Source organism: Emys orbicularis, chromosome 2 (genome assembly GCF_028017835.1).
Source record: "Emys orbicularis isolate rEmyOrb1 chromosome 2, rEmyOrb1.hap1, whole genome shotgun sequence".
In the NCBI taxonomy this organism is placed as follows: Eukaryota; Metazoa; Chordata; order Testudines; family Emydidae; genus Emys; species Emys orbicularis.
The window spans coordinates 204,335,598-204,359,512 of record NC_088684.1 but is presented as its reverse complement, the minus strand read 5'-3'; the positions used below and the strand labels follow the sequence as shown (position 1 = coordinate 204,359,512).

At 40.3% G+C, this 23,915-nt stretch overlaps 1 protein-coding gene across 1 annotated transcript in view; it reads right to left on the bottom strand.

Annotated features, from left to right (window-relative positions):
• ELMO1 (engulfment and cell motility 1) overlaps positions 1-23,915 on the bottom strand; it is a 476,091-nt gene that overhangs the window by 292,036 nt on the left and 160,140 nt on the right. Inside the window, exons 7-11 of the mRNA XM_065398227.1 lie at positions 22,237-22,272; positions 10,807-10,906; positions 4,031-4,182; positions 3,634-3,712; positions 1,034-1,078 (exon numbers count right to left, since the gene is read on the bottom strand). Of these exons, the coding sequence (XP_065254299.1) occupies positions 1,034-1,078; positions 3,634-3,712; positions 4,031-4,182; positions 10,807-10,906; positions 22,237-22,272 (412 nt within the window). The remainder of the gene's footprint in view (positions 1-1,033; positions 1,079-3,633; positions 3,713-4,030; positions 4,183-10,806; positions 10,907-22,236; positions 22,273-23,915) is intronic.

Here is a 23,915-nt window from a genome sequence, read left to right as displayed (position 1 = left end):
AACTGTTCCGTGTTGGTGGGGGTCTTAGACAGGGGCCCTCCATTAAAATCTATAGCTCAGTGGTTTGAGCATTGGCCTGTGAGTTCAATCCTTGAGGGGGCCACTTAGGGATCTGGGGCAAAAATCAGTACTTGGTCCTGCTAGTGAAGGCAGGGGGCTGGACTCGAGGTCCCTTCCAGTTCTATGAGATAGGTATATCTCCATATATTTTATATTACTTTATGTTTTAATTTAACTTCTATTTTTATCTTTAACCATTCAGTAACCACCAAACACACATCTTTGATTCAACATCCATTCTTAAGCAAATCCATCCAATCTCAGCTATTTAGCTGCATATCATACTGTCAGACCTTGTATGTGTTGTAATGGTCTCAGTATTTATAAAATTGCCATTGCAGAAGTATCTAGACAACAGAACCGTAAAACTCTTATTTTCCCTTTACTCTTGTTTGGTATATATACACATTTGCATCTGTTTGATCTTTGTACACACACACACTCACACTCTAAAATTTCATTCAAAAATATACTATTAAATTACATGGGTAAAATCTTGTGCATCGCTACCTATACACTGGTATTGGCATTTGGACATTTTGGGCCACTGCTGTAAATTTTGTCTATTGCTATTATTAGCTCATCCGACACTGTCTTACATAATATAGCACAACATATCACATCAGTTCTAATGTTTTATAGTTCAAAGAAACTATCTTAATCATAATCCATTGTGATTCTGTGCCATTATAATTGATTCAAAATACTGCTCATATTCAGAAAAATTAAAAAAGTTTTTGCAAATGGGTTTGCAAGAATATTAATAAAAGCTAGCCAAGTTGCATGTTTATATTAAAAATCTATGCAAGAACACAGAAAACAGGAAAAATTATGACAAATAAAATATGAGAAGAAATGGATAACTGCAGAAAGGATACATAAGCAAGGCAGAAGCAGCATAAACAAAGGCTGGCTCTGGCACTATTAGAAGAGAACCTACTTGCTCTAACACAGAAAGAAAGTGTTAACTTACAGTCAAAGGACAATCAAGGATGTTAACAGTGTTCGCTACATCAAGCTAATGGTATTGGGTCAGAGTGCAGAGGTGAGAAGGGAAAAAAGTGATTGAAGACCAGAGTATCTTTGTTAGAGCTTTATTTTTATTTCTATTATATTTATTTCTATTTCTAAACAATTACTCCTTCCATGAGGAATACATGGAAGAATCCCTTCTCCATCCAAAGGAAAAATCATGGAATCGTTTAAAGAAGTGGGATAGCAGCATGTCCACTTTGCCCTTCGAATCTTTTAGTTTCCCGATGTAACACAACTGAGGTGTTACTTTTATTGGGACCTCCTTTTGGATCATTGTTTGTCCCTCCTACAATGGGTTATGGTCCATTAACAAAAATGATTCTTACTGAAGAAAATCACTCTCTGACTCCAGCAGAGCTGCACAGATTTACACCAACCGAGTGGCCGACATTTTAGAAATAAATTCTTGAGGTCTTTCATTAATACAAGATTAGACAAAGTTCTCCATAGTAATCTTCAGCATCACTTCTTAATACACTGGAACTAACAAACAATAAAACTATATATTTCAAAAGAGTTTTTTTAAATGTGTCATTTTGTGCCTCAAACACTTTTGGCTTTCTTCTGCTATTGCGACAAAGTTCTTTTTTTTTTTTTTTTAAATAACCGTTGTCCAGCATTATCCTTGATAGGAGTAAAGTAACAAGGGAGTTTTCCTTTCAAAAACCTTCTTTCTTTACTTTACAGAGCCAGACAAAAGAAAATAGGATAGTCACAAGTCACTACTAGAAAGTTAGCTATCTTTTTTTATTACAGTGTAGTCAACTAAACAGAGTTGGATCCTCATACTGCAGCTTATGGGAGTTTGCCAAAACCTCAGGCATTGTGCAGGATTTTTATATAAAATTGTATGGTCCCTTTGAGGAGTTTGCAGTGCAAATTCTGGCAATCATAAGTTTTCCAGACTTTCCAGTTCACAGCACTACACCTGCTGTGTTACTGATATAAAAGTAATATAGCATCACACCATGAACCCAGGTGTAAATTCCAAGCCACAGTCTTCACAATTGTTAGTGAAATTCCTTGTACTATTATGCCCAGTGTGGTCTGGTTTTGACAATATGATTTTTCAGTTCACTACTTCACATACATCAACTATCAGCAACGGCAACTGGACCTGGAAATCCAAGTCCAAGCAGCAAAACAATTAAATGAACTATGATTGCATAACCTCATTATTTTGCCTCAAAGATGTAGAATGCAATCAAGGTTAGCCTTTAAACCTATGTTAAAGTTAATAGAAACTTTCCCTTTCTTGGATATATGGACTAATACTTAACCACAACACATAAAGAGTCAAGGTTCTGACCACTTAAACACTTTAAAGACCCCAGGAAATTTTCTCCAAGTGGGGGTGTTAACCTCAGCCTCCTGGCCAAATGTCTAGTCAGGTAATTATTTTCTACCTACCAGACTCTCCCTCTGCAGTTTCATTAGGTTGCAGTGGTGTTCTTCTCTCTTTATTATGTAATATTAAAGACAGCAAGGATCCACTACAAAGGGTGGCAGCAATTATGGTGGGTGAAATGATTCCTATGTATCCGTTACCACCCTCACAGGAGTGTTGTGAAGCTTAATTAGCGTCTGCAAAGCACTTTGAGATACTCAGTGCCTTTTCAACTATAGGAGAGCTGATTTCAGAAGCATGCAGCAACTTTTCTTTTGACTTAACAGAGACATTAAATTAAGTTAAAAAATGAAGGAAACAAAAAACTTTCCATGAAAGTTACATTGAAAAATCCACTTCTTATAAAAAAATGATTTTTTGACTCTTTCTAGTATTTTGGCACTTAAATAATTGGCCTGAGTTTCAACAGTGTTGAACAAGCAGCACCTTCACATCAGATACCAGTGATGTGTCTCCACTAGAGTTCCTGCCATTACTACCACTGGGGGGAAATTCTAAGAAAAGTATCTAGTAGCCCAGGCTAATATCTTAATAAACATAATGCAACTGCTCCCACATACCAGACATTACACTCCATCTCCGTTTAACATGGAGCAGCAGTCTTGAAATATTTCCATTGGAGGCTTCTGAATTTTAGCACTAAGTTAACTAAGTGGAACATTATTACAGTTAAGCAACTCACACATAGACGTTTTGTTTTCGAGCTATGATATAAAAAAGGAATTCCCCTTTTAAACAACAATCTGAAAAAAACAGTTTACAAAAAAAAGAGTATGATGTTACAGAGTGTGTTGGCAAAAATTTCAATGCACTAAATAACCACAGCAGTAAATGCAAACACCAAAGAGTGCAGTTTCCTAACACAATCAATACAGTTTATCTGAAGCTAAATTACATCAGAAAAGCGCAACAGGCCTGATTCACCTCTCACTTACACCAGTGTAAGGCAGAAATGACTTCACTAAACTGTATGGAAGTACACCAGTGTACAATAAGAAGGTCCCATATCAGCTCTAGTCAGTAGTAACAAAAGTGTGAAGGGAGACCATAGCAGAGATGTAGATAAGCTGCCAAAAGTAATCAGACTCTGCTATAGGTCTGCAGATGAAGAACAAAAACCAACAACTCACCTGCCTCTTGTCATCAGGTGCTTTAAGGAAAAGTGCATTTATTACTGCAATCGTGTAGGTTTGGATTTCTTGATCTGTCCTGTGTGGAACATGATTGTAATAATTATGGCAGATGGTAGATGGATACGAGCTTTAGAAATTATTTTTTCTTATTGTGTTATCTCAGAACAGAAAATTAAGCTGAAGACACAAAATATTCAGTAAATAAGCCTGCTAATGAAGGATTAAAGTATTTGTATGTAATACACATTTTAAATGAATAGAAAGCTCCTGAAATATGATGCAAGAAAAACTGCAATTTATCTAACACCCAGAGACTATATGTAAAAGCTGTTCTCTTTACAACTCTAATTTTAAACACAGTGCTCATTCAAAAGTCATTATCTAGGATACTCACCCCTGAAGATGTGGGATTAACTGGCCAATTGTGATCTCCTGGGCTACCTTCTGGTACAGCTCATGGCTATTGAGTACCATTGACTCCAGGATTGCTAATGACCGTTGCAAGATAGAGATGTCCGCGGCAAATTTGTTCACATAACTTGCTATCTACAAATTTAAACATTTGAATAATTCATATCTTGTTTACATGCACAGGGAAAGGGAAGGGGGGAAAGGCTGGATTCAAAAGCAGAAGGGACAATTTGTGTAGATGCTAGTTGTTAGATGTGCATAAATGAATTCTAGGAAAGTATCAACCGGTTGTGTTTATTAAAATCAGAATACATTTAAGCAAATAATGAGCCAGATTCTCAGCTGATGTGAACTCGTATAGATTTGTTTAAATCAATGGAGCTATACCAATTTACACCAGCTAAGTATCTGGCCAATGTTCAAACATCACATGTTGTATGAAATCACCACTGAAAAATTGTAAGCTTTGTTTTTTGCCAGAGGATGTTTTGGAAAGAGCGGGGGAGGAATATTTTATTCTTCCTAACGTAATAATCCAGCTTGGGCATTTTTCCTCAAATTGTCACTGTTAAAAACAAGGTGGGTGAGGTAATACCTTTTATTGGACCACTTTCTGTTGGTGAGAGAGACAAGCTTTCGAGCTTACACAGAGTTCTCCTTTGGTTCACTGGTAAAACAACAGCTGGGCAGAAGTGACTAAAGCAGCAGCAACCTTCCCAGTGAAAACTGCCTTCCTCTAGCATAATCTACATGTTTTCCCTCTATCATCCCATGACTTTCAGTGCAAAAGAAAATCAACCTCACTCAAAATCTATCTCCATCTTACAATTTTTAATTGAGCCGGCATGGCTGGCTCTAAACGTGGTTTGCTTCCACGTGCATGATGGTAAAAACTCCTAGTAACTACTGTCAGCTAATAAGTGTTTCATCCCTACTGCAGGTGTAGGTCAACACACAGTTGTCTTCTTGTAACCAGCTCAGCACACTGTTTTTGCAGAGTGGCTATCACACCCCTCCCGATACCTATGTAACCAGTTTGGCTCTGCATTAGAACGTGTTAGACTGCATCATCCTGCATGCTGCTGATGTACTGTGTACATGTCCTCTAGGAACTCTGCCTTCTGCTGAGGACCTATGGGAGAACAGCCCAGATTTTCCCAGAATGCACGGACATAAGCATGATTAAGCAGAATGATACCTGAAGATGCACAAAAGTTGTTTCGATAGCTAAAAAATTGCTCCATGGGGACAAACTGAATCTTACAACCAGTAACTGTTAAGGTGATTGTGTCTCTAACCAGTTACAAAATCATGGTTAAAAGCTATAGCGTTGATAAAGCCTTAAGTTTTGTGCTTGTGAAATTTTGAGTGGAAGCAGAAGGAGGAAAGCAGCTATTTTTGTACAGGATTATTGTGTGTATTGTAGGCATCGAAACAAAGAGAAGAAAAAAAATCTATTATGCTGCTGCTCCTGCTACAGTCTCCCATCCCCACCCTCTACCCCATTACTCTCTGCATGCGTTTTTGCTCCTACAGATGACACAGTGGGTGTTCCTCAATCAGTAGTCAGTGGGGTGACCACTGGTCCAAATGTCTGTTGTGAAGTTAAATATCCCCACAGTTCTTTTACTGAAAGGCACTAAGCTGAATGCCCATATTTTTACCTACTTTGCATTAAAGCAAGAGGAACATGGGGTGCATATGATGGAATTTAAGTCAGGCAGCCAGGATACAAAGATCAACATTGCAGGGAAGTGAACACAGAGGTAAGTTGTGGAAAGTATAATCAAGTGACAAGAGTAGGAGCAACAGAAGAGAGCTAGCCTTTGTCTATACTGAGATTTCAGCCATCAGTGCAGCTGCATCAGTGCAAACCCCTAGTATAGACATGATTTACACTGGTATATTATGATTTACACGGGTCCAGCTTACTATGCATGGTTTCAAACTGGGTAAAATGTGCCAATGGAAATCATGCTTCACTGGTGTAAATCACGTCTATATTAGGGCTTTGCACTGGTGCAGCTACACTGGTGGCTGAAATCCCATTGTAGACAATGCCTTAACTAGGGTTACCATACATCCGGATTTTCCCGGACATGTCCGCCTTTTTGGTCCTCAAATCCCCGTCCGGGGGGAACTGCCAAAAAGCCGAACATGTCTTGGAAAATGCCGGCATCCCTGCCCCACTCCCCTGCTTACCTGAGCAGCTCCGGCAGGCTGCGAGCTGCAGGCAGATTCCCCGCTGCGACGGCGGCTGTTGCTGCTCCCCCCAGACACCTCAGCTCTGTGTAGCTGAAGAGCCGAGCTGCCCGAGCGCTACCGGCTTCACAGTTTGCCGGGCAGCCCCCAGACCTCCAGACCCGCTGCGCCCCCGGCCGGGCGCTTCCCCAGCGCAGCCGGAGCCCGGGAGGGGAAGCGCCCGGCCGGGGGTGCAGGGTCTGGAGGCTGCCTGGCAAACCGTGAAGCTGGTAGCGCTCGGGCAGCTGTTTCGTGTGGCTGGGAGGGAGGGGGAATGCGGGGCACTCAGGGGAGGGGGCGAAGTTGGGGCGGGGACTTTGGGGAAGGGGCGGAGTTGGGGCGGGGAAGGGGAAGGGGCGGGGTCAGGGCCCCGTGGAGAGTCCTCTTTTTTAAAACCTTAAATATGGTAACCCTACCTTAACCAAAACTACTCTTCTGCTCCCCAGACAGAATCCCTTTTCGTTGTTGCAAATGTGCAGCCAGAGCATAACGGAATGGTTTGCACACAGAGGCTGCATCTACACTACACACCACTGGCAGCAGAAAGCACACTGTGGTGTGTAGCTACAAGTGTCAGTGAAAGTCTCTGGCAGCGGAGAAAGGCTTCAGCAGCTCCCCACTCCCAGAGCCCTTCACTGCAGTGAGGAAAAGCTATGGCAGGGGAGACAGCTGGGAAAGGTTGCTGGAGTCTTTCCCTGGGGCAGAGGAAGAGTTCCAGTAACAGGGAGTGAGCAGGACACTAAAAATAGCAGTGTACATGGGAAGGCACTGCTTGGGGGAACAGAGAATCGTGTGGGTATGTACTCGAGTACATACGCACACCCTTCACACGTATCTTTACTCAACTTGCTTAAGCCGTGCTTCACCATCTACACTGCTATTTATATCCATGCTTGGTGCACTACATGCGTAGGTACACTACATGCCGCCCAAAGAAGAGTGCAGTGTAAGACACACCCTTACAGACCAGTCATATGCTGCAGTCATTAAAAATTTTGCTGAAATGAAACATTTTGTACAAAGCAGTGAATGTTCATGGAAACTCCAGACACACACACACACAAAATTCAACTGGTTTTAAATTTCCATAAAAGATTTCACAGCTCTGCCTAGCTCATGGGTGAATTAAGGGAAACTGAGGCATGGAGATTGAAGTCCCAGTTAATCAAGGCACTTAAAAACGTGCATAACTTTAAGCATTTGAGTAGCCCCACTGGGGTGCTGAAGTGCCTTACTGAATCAGGTCCTAAATGTCTTGCTTAAGGGGACACAGGAAATCAGGGCTTTCGTCCCATCACCAAATAGAAGGGGGAAAAACAAATTGCAACAGAACTGTGACAGAAGGCAAAAAGCATCAGGTCCTTTAAACAGCAATCTGTTCATTAGTTACTGCCTGGAACATTTTGATGTCAGTATAGATATTGAAGGAGCTGATATGGTGTGGTTCAAATGCCGGTCCTCCTGCAGAATAAGTTTTTCAAGTGATTATCTTATTTTCAAATAGAGGTCTATTATTATTGCATTTGACTAGCGAACAACAAACTGTATGTTGTAAAAAAGACAGCTATTTTTCCTGGTGCCATCCTCTTCCCATGCAGCAAATTTTAGAAAAGGAGAGTAAACAGTTCAACGGGATCAAGGGCATCCACATTACAGAGAGTAATGAAACAGGCATGATATTTATAGCTTAAAAGTTGTTTAAAATGTCTTGAGTAGGCTGAGATTTTTCCAAGATGCCTAGAGGATTTTGACACACAAATACCATTGGTCATCATGAGAACTGTACATACAAATCCTTTAGGTGGCTTTGAAAACCTCAACCTAAAAGAACTGCAGTGTCAGCAGTGTGAGAGAAGACAGCAGGCAGGAGGGAAAGGACTGTTGCTGACACCCAGTACTGGAAGAAAGCCATATGCAGAGTATAAAAGATGGGTGAAAAATTATATTATATAGGCTATTTTTTCTCTTGGTATAAAAACTTACACATTATAAATATAGTATAAGGGAAAGACATTTTTCTCTCCCACTGAAATTCATTTCTTTGAAAACATTATTTGGACGATATGAATTCTTCTTTTAATACCAGTTTGAATGACACCTATTTCAATGCAACCGTATGCATTCAGATGTTGGAACTTGCATTGCATTTAGCATCATGCTGCTTGTTGTTCATTCTACATGACTAAGACAATGTAGAGGTTCCTCTAAGTTCTCTTGAGGCTTCTGCCTTTGCAGTTAGATGTTTTTTCACTTTAACTTTCCCCTTCCAGCTTTGCCTTCGTCTAGTAGAGAAAAGCTCTTCACAGGGGCAGGGCTGACGTGCCCCCTAGCTTAGCAGTAGATCTTCAGCCCCCATATCTGCACTGTCAGTGGTCACGCCAGCCCACCAGCAACTTCAAAGGGTCTGGCTGGTGCTAGTGGAGCAACAGATTCCCATGAGAGAGAAGGAAGGCCCTAGCCCTGATCCCTGGCATGCACTGAAGGTGATGAGGCTCCACGTGGGTGCAGAGGTCCATATGCACACAATACATTGCACGGTTGGGTCATAACTATGCACCTTTCCTGCATCTCTGCTTTTCTCCTTCTTTTCTATTTTCTCCCCTCTCCCATTCTTCCTTATTCTTTCTATTGATCCCTTCTCTGTTCACTCTTTTCTTCCTTCTCCTTGCCAGGATGGCTGAGTTAGGTGCCTCACTAGGCAGGAACACATTTTTAATAGGATGCCCAAGGGCATTTACCGATTAGGAATGTTGGGCCCAGAATACACGGCAGACATACCAATATCAGGCAGTGCACTTGCTAACTTTTCCTGTAATTACTTTGCATCCTGCAGGGCAAAGGAAGAGGTTGGATAAGAAATTAATTTTATTTGGTTGACAAGATAGCATTTGTGGGCTTTGTACTCATTTGTTAGTGGGCTCTTCTGAACACAAAGGACGTGTCTTATATAAGTCTGTTACAAAACAGTTGCATTCTATTCTTTATAGTGGAAAAATGTAAAATAAAACTACCAAACCTATAAGATATTTTTAAAAACAGAAAAAGATATGCAGTAAGACATATTCAATAACTGTTTTGATCAGTTTGGAAATCTGTCTGTAAATATCTATGTCCCAGACACTTAAATAGGACACTCCACCTTGCTCAAAAGTGACACTATCAGGTGATGAGTGACAGAAATTCTGTTCTGGGTTAACCACGTAGCCCAACTGACTTTAATGAAGTTACATGAGTGCAAAAGAGCACATGTTGGAGCCCATATTTTTAAAAATCAAATGTCTTGATTGCTCACAAATAATAGCTTTGATTATGAAAATTGATTTTTTAAATTCTAGTTCTCTTTTCACTGTTCTGCTTATTTCCTATTTTTGTATTGATTCTTTCAACTTGGACAGTGAAACTAAACTTGTCAGTTTCACTTAGGCAATAGTCATTTTCTAACCAAATTTAGATTGCAGACACTGCAGGGAAATGTCTCTAAGAAAGAAAAGTTTCCATGAGATATTTTAATATTATTGCTACAGTTATTATTTTGTGAAAATATTACTATTCATTTTTAGTCTTTTTATAAGATTATTTTGGGTCAAGTTTGTCCCAATAGTATCTTTTTCATGAGACAATGTCATCTTAATAAAAAACAGTTCTACTTTCTGGTTTTTTTAAAGGTGTTAATATTTTAAGCAACACACGATTACTATAAATGAAAAAGATTAGAGGGGGAAAACACTCTTTTTTTCAGTTTGTTTAATTTGTGCATTTAGCAGTACTTTTGTATAATCAGTGTCACTGTTTCTATTATATCATCAGTTTTCCCGGTTTGTGTGGGGAGAGAAAAAACATTTAAAACAAGAGCATTTGATTATAAAACAAGAGAAATTAGCAGGGTGACTCAAGAGCAGGTGACTCAAGACCCAAAGCTACTTTTAACTCACTTTAGAGAGATAAGGTGGGTGAAGTAATATATTTTATTGTATAAATGATGTTGGCGGAAAAGCCAGTGTTTCCAGTTACAAACCATTCTTCAGAGTCCCTTCATTTCAGTGTACAATACAACCAAACAAAAAAGGAAACATTCTGTCATTGTTCTTGGTTCAAGCCAAAGGAAGGCCTTGTCTTAAGTTTAAACTTTAGCTTACACTAAGTTGATATAAGGTACAATTAAGCCAAAGTGAGTGTCCACATAAGGGACCAATTTAACTAAAGTCAGTTTCTAAACCCATTTAATAAATCAATATCATTTTGTCATGTATGTAAGGCTTAAGAAAGGCATCACAGACTTGATCCTGTTCCACTGAAGTCAACAACAGTGAGACTTCAGTAGAAGTAGGTTCAGGCTCCACAACAACAAAAAATTTAGTCTGAAACAGCCCTTCTCCCTCATCCCCCACACACACTTTCAGAGACATATTTTGCTGAGTTAATTACTATCTACCTGAATAAGAACATTTCTCTCCAAATGCTTAAAACCTAGACACACAAACTGACATTAAAAACATGCACTGTAGGATAGAAATTTACCTTTTTAATGAATGCCACCGAGAATGTATCCCATGATACAATCCCATGATCCATCAGCTCAACAAATGCAGTCAGTGTAAAGGACAACATATCTCCAAAGCTGGAAGAGACAAGAGTCATAACAACAGTTACCAGTAATGCAGCAGGGCAATGATAAAGGGAACAGTGGCAGGAAGCTCTTAGAAAGGCAAGACAAAAAAGCCAGAGACGTGTTAAGAGGTAGAAAGCAGAGCAAAAGAGGCCGTGCAACGAAGATACTCCAAAACACGTTAGCATTGGCATCAAAGACTATCTCCTGGAAGAGACCAACTCGCATTTGTGAGAAAACTTCATGCAAAGGCCAAGAAAATCACCCAGTGCAGATTAAACCTCTCTTTTAGTCCACATTTTTAGAGCTGAGGGAGGAAATCAAGCTGAGTCCTCCTTTAGCAAATGAAGTGGACACTCATTTGAATGTCATCTTGCTTTTATACCAATGTGTCAGGTGTGTTCACAGAAAGTTAGTGAATTGTTAATTCCTTCTCTTCACAGGAGACAAATAGAGGAAGTATTTAGAAAGAGACTACCTGTGTTGTGCAACAACTTTTCCAATAATTAATATTTAAAATCTATTTACAGAAGGAAGTCATTATTTAGGTTGCTTATAGGCAAAATTCTACCACCCTTACTCCTGCTGAGTAGCACCTCAAGAGTTGTCCACTGCAAAGTTGCACCAATTTAACTGAAGATGCAATTTAAAGTGGATTTAGTGAAACCAGAGCAAAAGGCTGTGTGGACATTTGTAAACTGAATTAATATCAATCTAATTTATATCAATTCAGTGTAAGTCAATTAGGAACAGGGTTAAACTTAACCCAAATACCAGACTCAGACTAAAATAAGTGTGTCTACACGGGATTTTGTCCCATTTAACTTTCAATTTAAAAACTGATTTAAGTTAAGCCAGTTAACTTGTGTGCAGTCAAGGCCTGGGTGCATCAGCAGCCCTATTGGTTTCAGAGGGGCCATTCATAAAGTAAGGAACTACTCAGCATGAGTGGTACTGGCAGAACTAGGTCCTAAATGAGGTGACATGATCCTTCAATGTACTGAGCACTCTGCCACTGATCCAGCAACATACTGAAGCATGTGATTAACTTAAAGCACAAGAGCATTCCCATTGACTTCAGTGTGACTTCTCAAGCACTAAAAGTTAAGCACATGCCTAAGTGCTTTGCTGGATCAGGCCAACATGGTCAGCACCATTCAGAAATGAGCCCAATATCCTGGTGGCAGTTAAGGGAAATTTGATTCATATTCCTTACTGGTATATTTGTTTTGTTTTACAAATCCTGCACCAAGACAAATTGGTTATCATCTGCTCAAAAGGGAGGATGAACCTGATACAGAGGAATGAGACAAAGTCTATAGGAAGGATCACTGTTGCAACTAGCATTCATTGTTTACTGGAAAAATTGGGGACTTCCGTGTTAATCTAGCATTAAGTGGTATTTTAACTTATCCAAAAATATAAAACTTGTATCTTTATTACAGCCTTAGGTTGAAATATTTGAAGGACATTAGTTTTTAGATCCATCTTGCATTTCTTACATGTGCTTGCTTTGGACAACTTTTTGTCCTGTTAAATATTAAGTGCTTTTTCAGAGCTGGGGGACTTCACCTACACAATTAAAAAAGAGAGACAGCATAGCTCCATTGATCTAAATCTAAATGGCTCCATCCTATTGCAGTGACATTGTAAAATTAAAGAAATATCTTACAACTTCTTAGTTTTGTGAACAAGCAATATTCTAAATACTATTTAAAGGTGGAAACCAATGCAGAGTTCAGGTAAACATCTGTGAAGGGAAAGATTTTGGAATCCCTTACATTCCCAAGGCCTGGTCTACACTTAAAATTTAGGTTGACATAGCTGAGTCAGTCAGCAGTGCCCAATGTAACTATGCTGACTTAACATCCAGTGTAGACACATTCTTCCATCAACCTACCTACTGCTGCTCGGGTAGGTGGTGTTCTTACACTGATGGAAAACCCCTTCCATCAATATAGGCTATGTTTACACTAGAGGATTATGCTGGCATCGCTACAGCAATCTACTATAAATGATTAGTAAATCTAGGCTACATTAAATGTAAAGGCCTTTGCCATAAGAAAATATAAAAGAAGATTGTATCCTTCTGTTGCTTCTTTATGTTGTATAAATAAATTCTGGTAGATTGTTGACACAGAAAAACGTAGAGGCAATGTTCTGCTTCCTTTTTATTGTAGAAATCCACATCTTATCTACCCTGGGAGACTCTATAGCAGTTGGAGAGCTAGTGAAATTTTAACATCACAAAAAAGTGGAAGCTGAACAATTGAGAAGAGATATTTAGGTCACTCTGTTTAAAGTTCTTTGGGGTTTGTTTTTTGTTGTTGTTGTTGTTTTGTTTTTTGTTTGTTTATTTGTTTGCTTGCTTTTGGTAACACTTACTCAATGCCAATGCCTAAATGGCACTTGGGAGAAATATACAGTTGTTAAAGATTCAGTACACCTGCCTCTCCAATTAAAGTGTGAGCTCTTGTAACACACATCTCTAAGAAGTCCTCCACTAAATCACAAAAGATCAGATTTGACATTTCTGAGTAAAAAAAAAGCAAGCAAAATTCATATTGAACATAGTAGCTTCATTTAGCTTAAAGTTAAACCAATTTAATGACACCCTAATTCTGAATGAGTGTCTGCACAGGGGTTTAATATGATTTAACTACTCTACTTTAAATTCACACCTTTAGTTAATTTGGGTTAGCTTTCCTGAGTCCAAGCTTGGGTGGCTTCCCGAGCTCGGACTCAGGTGCAACACCACCTGTCCTGCAACATCCACATTGCTATTTTTAGGATGCTAGCTCAAACTGAGCTAGTGCAAGACTGTCTACCTGAGCTGGAAAGCACACCTCCCAGCCGCAGTACTCACATACCCTAAGTGGGCAACCCTCTAGCTTGAGTAGCCAAGCTGTGTGTACAGGAGAGACCCTGCTGGGATTAGAGGAAAGAATTCAGCCTTACAGTTGCAATATCCCCAGTGGTAGGTGGAATCTACCAGCCCCTACCTCCAAAAAATCTGTCTGCCAGATTGCAAGGACCCACAGAAGAGAGAGAAACCACTGCTGTGTGGCACAAATGGAGGGAGCATCCTTCCAACATAGGCTCTAAGAATCCTGCATGATCACCAAAACCATACTAGTTCTGCCGAATCCAGTGCTGGCTGCGCCTGCGTGGGTGGTGGAAGGGACTGGTCCCCAAAATGAAAAACAAACAGTGCTTCATGTAATGAGTCTGCATTCCTCTGAAACTTTGGAAGTTGAAGCTAATACTTGTTAACTACAAAATTCTCATCCTGCCCCACTAGGTGTCACTATAGCACTTCAAATAATTACTGGAGAGGCAAAAAGAGCTCTAATGTTGGAACTACACAAGGAGAAATTAAAAATAAAATCCATGTCAACATAAACATACATCAGTAGGAGCATAATATTATCAAAGTATTGAACAGCCACTGGTAAGCTTAACAGATGAGCATCAGAAATAGCGCAGCCAAGCAACGAAAGCAGTCCCAAGAATAATTAATTGGCAAGTTAAGATTTGAGCAGTGTATTAAAGCCTGGATCATCGATTCATTTTTTTTTTTTTTAAATGGTTAACCTTTGCAGGTGGAATTAACTTAAATTCCCAAGCAAAATATAAACTTAGTTTCATTACTTTATACTAATACATTCACACAGACATACACACTCAGACCATTAAGAGAGGCAGACAGTATAATGGCTGCAAGAAACTTCATGGAAATCCAGGTTTGTCCAGAACAGTAATCCAAGAAAATAAATAGCATATGCCATCTAATACAAAATCTCATCCCACCAGTGTTTCATTCATATTGAATCAGTAGGAAGAAGGATCTTTTTCTATACACATTTGTACCAAGATCTTTCAGGACTATTTTACATCTCATGAGGCACAACCAGACCCTTTCAGCCTTTGCAAAATGATTTAACAATCTAGTGTTAATTCCTGATGAAGATGCTGTTAGCGTATGCCATCACAATAAGGATGATATAGGTTTTCTTTAATGATCAAAGACACAGGTAAATATAATCTCCTATCCTGCTAACACTGAGATTTTAATGAAGACTGAGATCAACAAAATTACACCACTCTGTTGATGCAAGCTGTAAACACTCTGTTGATGCAATACTGGATGGTATTCATTCTGAACTTTGATCTTTGCCACCTAAATCCCAGCATGTGATGCACCTATAGGTCCCTTACTGAAAAGTCAGTCAACCATCTCATTATTTGAGACTTTTTTTGTGCATATCAGAACAAAATCTGTGAATCATTTTACTTTCCTGAAAATTTACTGCATTCTCATGATTATGAAACTGAAGAAACAATTTGAGATATTTGGTTTTCCCTGCTAAGAAAATGAAAGGAATGTTTCCCTCCTTTTTCTCCACACACTCATGTTACTATTATGTCTACATTAGAGAAACAACTCTGGGCAAAAACACTAGTTACAATATGTCACTCTTCACACATGTATACATGATGTGTCTGAGATTGTTAAAGCTGTCTAAGGAATTTGGATTTCCAATTAAAATAAATTAAAATGAATGGGAATTGGACATCTAGCCCCCTTACCCCCAGACAGCTCTATATTCACATACATACACACTGGAACAACATATTCCCACCAGGCATGATAATGCTGTGATGGAAAGCTACTGAGATCTTTTGATGACTCTTTAAACTAAGGGCTTGCCTACAATTCAAACACTACAGCATCACAGCTGCAGCCACCTATGTTAACGGGAGGGATTCTCCCAATGGCGTAAGTAATCCACCTCCCTGGGAGGTGGTAGCTAAGCTGACCGAAGAATTGTTTGGTCACCATAGTGCGGTCTACACTGGGGGTAAGGTTGGCTTAACTACATCACTCAGGGGTGTACATTTTTTTCACAGCCCTGAGCGATGTAGATGGGTCAACCTAACTGTTTAGCGTAGACCAGGCCTTAGTGACTCAAAAGTGTTTTTGCTTATAATTATAATGCATAGGTGGGGATGTATCGAGTCATATGATATGTGGTAAGGGTAAAAGATACATGGACAGGGTTGGACATTAACTGTTAATTGTCACTAGTGGCTAGGATACCAGCTCACCAAATTTAGCTGCTGGGGGAAATTCACTTGCTCCTCAAGACAATTCTAGAAGGGGTGGATAGAAGCACAAAGGCAGCACCAGAAAGGCAGTTGATCTACACCTGGGATGGAGGGAAGGCTGCAGGGACAATAATTGCTGTAACTCAAGAGGAGGCCAGGGGAGGGAAGCAAATCCATGACTCAAAAGCCAAGGGAAGAAAGGTACTAATTTCAAGCCCTGTATAAAGTACTTGTGCTTACAGTGAAGTACTGAGCAGCTCAGGAAGTGTCAGTCTTCTCTGTACAGATCGTGAGCCTGATTCTGTGCTGACTTGCACCTTGTGTAATCAGTCTCAAAGTGAACATAAACTGCTACCAGACGAGACTGATAGCCCTTCAGACAGCCACATTGCACAGGTGAGAACTACTAAATAAGGTGTGAGGCAGTTGCCAAGCGTTTTCTGTGGCTCATGAGCTGCATGCGGCTTTTACAGTTAAAATGCAGCTCTGGGAGCCACCCATACACCCCCCATTCTCCGCCTACAAGACTGAAGCTCGGGGCTTTTGACCTGCGGTGGGGTGGTGGGACTAAGGACTGGGAGGGAGGGGTTTAAGGGCTTTAGCCCCACGGATGGGCATTGGGGCAGAAGCCCTGCACCTGGGCAGGCCCCTCCCATGGGGCAGGTTGTGCACGTCAGGGCCGGCTCCAGGCACCAGGCAACCAAGCACATGCTTGAGGTGGCACCTGGTAAGGGGCAGCCAATCTGGGGGGGGCGGGCTCTGGCGGCGCGGTGCTCGGCGGGGGGCGGCACGGGGCGCGGCGCTGGGGGGGGTGTTCTGGCGGCGCTCGGCGGGGGGGGGGCGGGCTCCGGCGGCGCGGCACTCGGCGGGGGGGGGGGGGGGGGGGGGGGGCTTGGGGGAGGCGGCGCTTTTTGGGCAGCAAAAAAGTTAGAGCCGGCCCTGGTGCACGCCTTGCGGGAATCCAACTTCTGAAGATTATTGTATGCGGCTTGGAGGGTCAGTAAGTTTGGCCACTCCTGCAATATAACAATATATTTGTGCAATAGCAATGCTGCAGTTATCACAAATCATATTTTTGTGCCCACCAAGTACCAGTGTAATAGTACTTTGGGTCCAACTTGTCAAGCTTTCAGTACAAAGGATTAACCATAACTCTACCAACGTTAATCCGCCGGCATCTTCGAAAAAAGTATTACTTGTAACGCAGCTAGGCTTGCGTCTTACCTCTCTATTATAGCCTGGGGGCTTGTCTATACTTGGAAGTTAATTTAGATTAAGGAAGAGTGTGAATGTAAAGCACTATAGCGATTCCTGAATAACTCAACGTGTAGACCCTCTCATTCCAGAATAAGACCTCGTCTAGACTACAAATGCTTTGCTGCTGTAGCTATACCAGTGGAGCCTCCTAATGTAGACACAGCTTACACCAAGCAAAGGAGTTGTACTGCCAGCATGGCTAAACCACTTGTACAAGTGATATTTAGTTATGTCGACAGAAGCCCTCCTCTGTCGGCATAGCTCAGGGGTGGGCAAACTACAGCCCGGTGGCTGCATCTGGTCCTTCAGACATTTTAATCCGGCCCTCGATCTCCCGCCGGGGAGCAGGGTCAGGGGCTTGCCCCACTCTGCATGTGCCGTGGCTCCTGGAAGCAGCGGCATGTCCCCCCTCCGGCTCCTACGCCCCGGGGCAGCCAGGGGGCTCCGCAGGCTGCCCCCACCCCAAGTGCCACCCCCGTAGCTCCCATTGGCCATGGGCCGGTGCCTACGGACAGGGCAGCCCTGATCCCCCCCTCCCACCCTCTGAACCCCTCTGTCCCAGCCCAGAGCACTCTCCTGTACCCCCAACCCCTCATCCCCAGCCCCATCCCAGAGCCTGCATCCCCAGCCGGAGCCCGCACCCCCACCCCCCTGCCTCAGCCTGGAGCCCCCTCCTGCACCCTGAACTCCTCATTTCTGGCCCCACCGCAGAGCCCGCACCCCCAGCTGCAGCCCTCACCCCTCCCTCACTCCAACCCCCAATTTTGTGGCATTCATGGCGCGCCATACAATTTCCATACCCAGATGTGGCCCTTCAGCCAAAAAGTTTGCCCACCCCGGCATAGCCAGATCTCTGCTGGAGGTTTTGTCAGCATAGCTATCGGTTAGGTGACACCCCTGACCAACATAGCAACATAGGACAACAAAACTTTGTTGTGTAGATCTAGCCTAACAATTCCTTGTTCTGGTTTAGTATAATCTGCTTTGTGGATGGGATTCAGGAGTTATTCAGCAACAGGAATAACTTTATGTGTAGAAAAGCCCTAACCCCATTGCTCTAGGACCAACAATTTGAGTGCAATCCAATATTTTACTCAAAAGTGTTGGTAAACAGGTTTTGAAAATAAAATAAAGGCAGTCAATAGGACTCAAGGGACACAGGAAATTAAACCACTTCTCAAAAATATTCTCATTCAGAGCAGAAAATTATTATACAAACCTTGCAGGGCAACAGATCAAGTTTTAATAGTGTCACCTTTCCTAAGATGGCATGTACAAGTTACTGTCGGTAACAAAATGAGGTAGCGGCACATTCTGAAATAGCAAGTCTACTTGCTAAGCAAAAATGACTCACCCTTTTTAAATATTAGTTTTTTACTTCTCTGAAGTAACTAGTCACGAAGACAGGAAGGGGAGGCTGTGTGTGACACAAGGGGCCTCATTCTTTTTAAAACTTTGGTTTGTTCATTTGGGCTCTAGGATTTTTAACTCCTGATCCATTGGCCCTATCCATATCAGTCTGCTATCTAAATGAAAACTGCAGCAAGTAGTTGGAATACTTTAGACAACAACACAAATATTTACTCATTAAGATTATACATATTGTACATTAAAAATGAATTAGGAAAACAAGTCCTAGAAATATCTATCCCTCTTACAGTGAATGGTTCTAGTGCTTAAGAGCTGACATACAGAGACAAATCCTGTTCTTCATAGGAATAGAAAAATGTAGGATAACTGTATCAATGTATTTTACACCGACGCAAGCTCGTGTAGATACGCTGTGCTGATATAAAGTGGGGCTTACGCTGGTGTGACTTAAATAGGTAAATTATCCGAGTAAGCCACACTGGTGTAGGCCCCTCTTTGCACTGGTGCAGCATATCTACATTAGAGGTTTGCACTGATGTCATAAACTCAATGCAGTTACACCTATATGAATTTCTCCAATGTAGCCAAGACTTAACTCCCACAAGTTAATGAGCTGAGTAAAGCTCATCTACATTACAAATATAACGAGTCAGCAGACCAAGCTGCAATATAGTTAAAAGTCCAGGGCAGTGCTTTAGCCCTGCTACAGGGACATGTTTAGAAGCTGGGACAATCACATAAGCGAATGCAGAGAAGCCCAGTGGCGAGCAAAATTTAGACCTTTGTCAATACGTCATCAAAATAGACATCCTGCTGGGAAATAGACTGAGGCACAGTAAGTGGATCTACTCATTTATGAATGCAGCAGCAGCATTTACTCATATACAAGTGAGAAGAACCAAATATCCCCCTGCATGAGACACATCATGCCTCAGTACGGTTGTGGCTCCTGGAATTTTAAGGCCTTCTCACTTTTCATCTGTTTCATTCTAGAATCTAGTTTTCATGTTAAGAATCAAGGCTTTTTGTACTGGAATGAGAAATAATATCTTTACATTGTTACATGGTTTGTTTTCTTTCAAATGTTTTAATTAGCAATGATTTAACCATGGATGTATTAGAAGTTTCTTTACAGCAGCTTTGACACCATGATTTACCATCCATTCCAATGGTAAGCTACATTTCCTGTGTGATAAACTACACCAAACTGTCAAGGTGGCATATCCATGACTAAGTGATTAATTAGACTTTTGTTTAGTTGTTTAACTATATTTGACATTTTAATTTTGTAGCCCAATATAATGATTACAATACCTTTTATGGCCATGATTCAGCAAAGCATGTAAGTACGTGCTTAACTTTAAACTAGGGCTGTCAAGCAATTTAATAAATTAATTGCGACTAATCGCGCGATTTTAAAAAATTAATGGCGATTAATCACGCTGTTAAACCATTTATTTAAATATTTTTGGATGTTTTCTACATTTTCAAATATATTGATTTCAATTACAACACAGAATACAAAGTGTAAAGTGCTCACCTAATATTTATTTTTGATTACAAATATTTGCACTGTAAAAAACAAAAGAAATAGTATTTTTCAATTCACCTAATACAAGTACTGTAGTGCAATCTCTTTATCATGGAAGTTGAACTTACAAATGTTGAATTATGTACAAAAAATAACTGCATTCAAAAATAAAATAATGTAAAACTTTAGAGGCTACAAGTCCACTCAGTCCTACTTCTTGTTCAGCCAATCACTCAGGACAAACAAGTTTGGTTACAATTTGCAGGAGATAATACTGCCTGCTTCTTCTTTACAATGTCACCTAAAAGCGAAAAAAGGCGTTCACATGGCATTGTTGTAGCCGGCGTCGCAAGATATTTACATGCCAGATGCACTAAAGATTCATATGTCCCTTCATGCTTCCACCACCATTCCAGAGGACATGTGTCCATGCTGATGACGGGTTCTACTTGGTAACGATCCAAAGCAGTGCAGGCCGATGCATGTTCATTTTCATCATCTGAGCCAGATGCCACCAGCAGAAGGTTGATTTTCTTTTTTGGTGGTTCGGGTTCTGTAGTTTCCACATCGGAGTGTTGCTCTTTTAAAACTTCTGAAAGCATGCTCCACACCTCGTCCCTCTCAGATTTTGTAAGGCACTTGAGATTCTTAAACCTTGGGTTGAGTGCTGTAGCTATTTTTAGAAATCTCACATTTGTATCTTCTTTGCGTTTTATCAAATCTGCTGTGAAAGTGTTCTTAAAGCAAACATGTGCTGGGTCATCATCCAAGACTGCTATAAGATGAAATGCAGGTAAAACAGAACAGGAGACATACAATTCTCCCCCAAGGAGTTCAGTCACAGATTTAATTAACACATTATTTTTTCAATGAGCATCATCAGCATGGAAGCATGTCCTCTGGAATGGTGGCCAAAGCATGAAGGGGCACATGAATGTTTAGCATATCTGGCATGTAAATACCTCGCAACACTGGCTACAAAAGTGCCATACGAATGCCTGTTCTCACTTTCTGGTGACGTCGTAAATAAGAAGCAGGCAGTAGTATCGCCCATAAATGTAAACAAACTTGTTTCTCTTAGCAATTGGCTGAACAAGAAGTAGGACTGAGTGGACTTGTAGCCTCTAAAGTTTTACATTGTTTTGTTTTTGAGTGCAGTTATGTAACAAAAAAAAAATCTACATTTGTAAGTTACACTTTCATGATAAAGAGATTGCACTACAGTACTTGTATGAGGTAAACTGAAAAATATTGTTTCTTTTGTTTATCATTTTTACAGTGCAGATATTTGTAATCAAAATAATAATATAAAGTGAGCACTGTGCACTTTGTATTCTGTGTTGTAATAGAAATCAATATATCTGAAAATGCAGAAAAACATCCGAAATATTTAATAGATTTCAACTGGTATTCTATTGTTTAACAGTGCAATTAATCGCGATTAATTTTTTTAATCACAATTAATTTTTTTGAGTTAATCACACGAGTTAACTGTGATTAATTGACAGCCCTACTTTAAACACAAACAGCCCCATTTGAAGTATTGGGACAACACATGTGATTGAGATAAGCATTTAACCAAGGCATATATTATGCTGCAGTTTTCCTTTAAACTGTTATCAAAATCCCACTGGTTTTATCATTACTTGAGACTACCAGAAATTCAAACTGGAATGATTATCAATCTTAATTTTATTCCACCAACATCAAAAAAAGCAAAAGCACTCAGTAACTATTAGTAATCACACAAGCCACAGACTTAAAAAGAACAAAAAGGAAGTTGCTTGCTCAAATTAAAACAGCCTTGCTGTAGGAAACAGCAAGAGCCCCCTCACCACAGTTTTAGTAGTTATAGAAAAGAAGCATCCATTGCACAAGCAAAGCAAAAAAAAAAAAAAAAAAAAACCGTAAGAATCTTTGACAGGTAACATCAAAGAGCAGAAAATAGAGGTTGAAGAGCTGTTGAATCAATAAACGCAGATGTACTTAAATATAAAATTAGCAGGAAGGCCTGGAATCAATCATGCAAAAAGAAGAAGAAGTGTGCAAGACGATGATCCAATCAGGTTCTTACCAGGGCTTCATTATCTTCTGCAATTTCTGATAGCGTCTGTAAAATTTAAAAACTTCCATGTGAGGAGATACATTTTAATACAAAAAAAGGACAAGTTTAATAACATTCAGGGATTGACACATAGTATGAAGGGCAATAAATTACTGGCACTTATTCAGAAAGGAAATAGTTCATATTTGGTGAAGGAAAGGGCTTTAGTTAATTCAGAATACCTTTTAATTATCTGGCCTGAATACTTGTTTTAAGAAAGAAAGAGAAAGAAAAAAGGAAAAAGTTTCCAATGAAAAAATTAATTGAGCATAGATCCTTTAGAGCCTATTTATCTTTTCATTAGGAGTGCCTGGACAGCCTAAATTACTGTGCATAGTCTTATAGGTTTCTTTGATACAAAAAGAGTTCATTATAATAATACACTTAAAACATCTTCTGTATTAAGGTTGCTATAACATGAAGTCAGTTCTCAGAAAACTCGTTTCTTTTACTCCCTGTCTACATTACAAACAAAACTCAATCATAGAAGACATGGCTAAAAATTTTGGTGTAGATGGGAGGTAACTGGGTTGAAATCCTGAACAGCCCAGGACAAAATCCTGGCCCTGCTGAAGTAATTAGCAAAACTCCCATTGACTTCAGTGGGACCAGGATTTCATCCTAGGTTTTTAAACATGGCTACAAGGACATGGTGAGGTCATGTCTACACAACAGCTTTAAGCCACGTGGGCATTAGTTTCCCTGAGTTATAGCTGTAGTATGCAGGCAGAGACTAAAGGTGGGTCTGTGCTTCAAATGTAGGTTCAAATTCCACACACCTAAATTTATAGGTATCCAGATCCAGGGTGCTGGATTAACCCATTTGAGGAAAGGAGGCCCCAGCTGTGAAAAATGTACAAATGTACATACAGATTCCAAAAGTCTGGCATCAGGAAGTTTCAGTTTTTGCCAAGCTCTAATTCTAACCTTCATGATAACATCACCCCTGTAACAACTTCCAAAACACTTGGTGCCTATTTGTGGAGGGTGGTTTATGTACCACAGCCAAGAAGGTTTTGTTTAGACATTTCCTATTTTTTCGGAGACATGCAATACTGTGCAGCATTAGTGAACCAGAAATTATGGCATCATATTACTATATTTAGGAAACTGCAAGCTGAATATTAAGTGGAGGGAAGAGGGAAAAGATAATAAGGAACATTTCAAAGTCACGGTCCACTAATCATGATTTGCAAATCATCATCCCAGTAATAACCAGCTCCAGAAGTGCTGATTATGCCACTAAGCAAGCTAAGGTAAAGAAGCTATGAATGGTGAGATTGGCATCCAAAAAAATAATAATCCTCACTGAATCCAAAGAGCAAATTCGCCTTCTTCACCCCAGCTATATTCCCAAATCTTGTATGCCAATTCTTATAGAGAACTCTTAATATTTGCAAATCTCACTACCCTATCTTTTTTATCCTTTCTTTGGGGGTAACTTTGATTTGACATAACAATGTTCTCCAGCATTTGTATATGGATATACCATATCACAAGGTCTGAATTAGTCCAAGGTACTTGGTCACCCAGTTCTGTTGTCCTTACAGTGCATTCACAACTTATTCTACAGTCATCCTCTAGGATAAGGAAGGCAATTTTCTATGATGAAATGGACTAGTTATTCACATGGGGCCAAACTTACACTC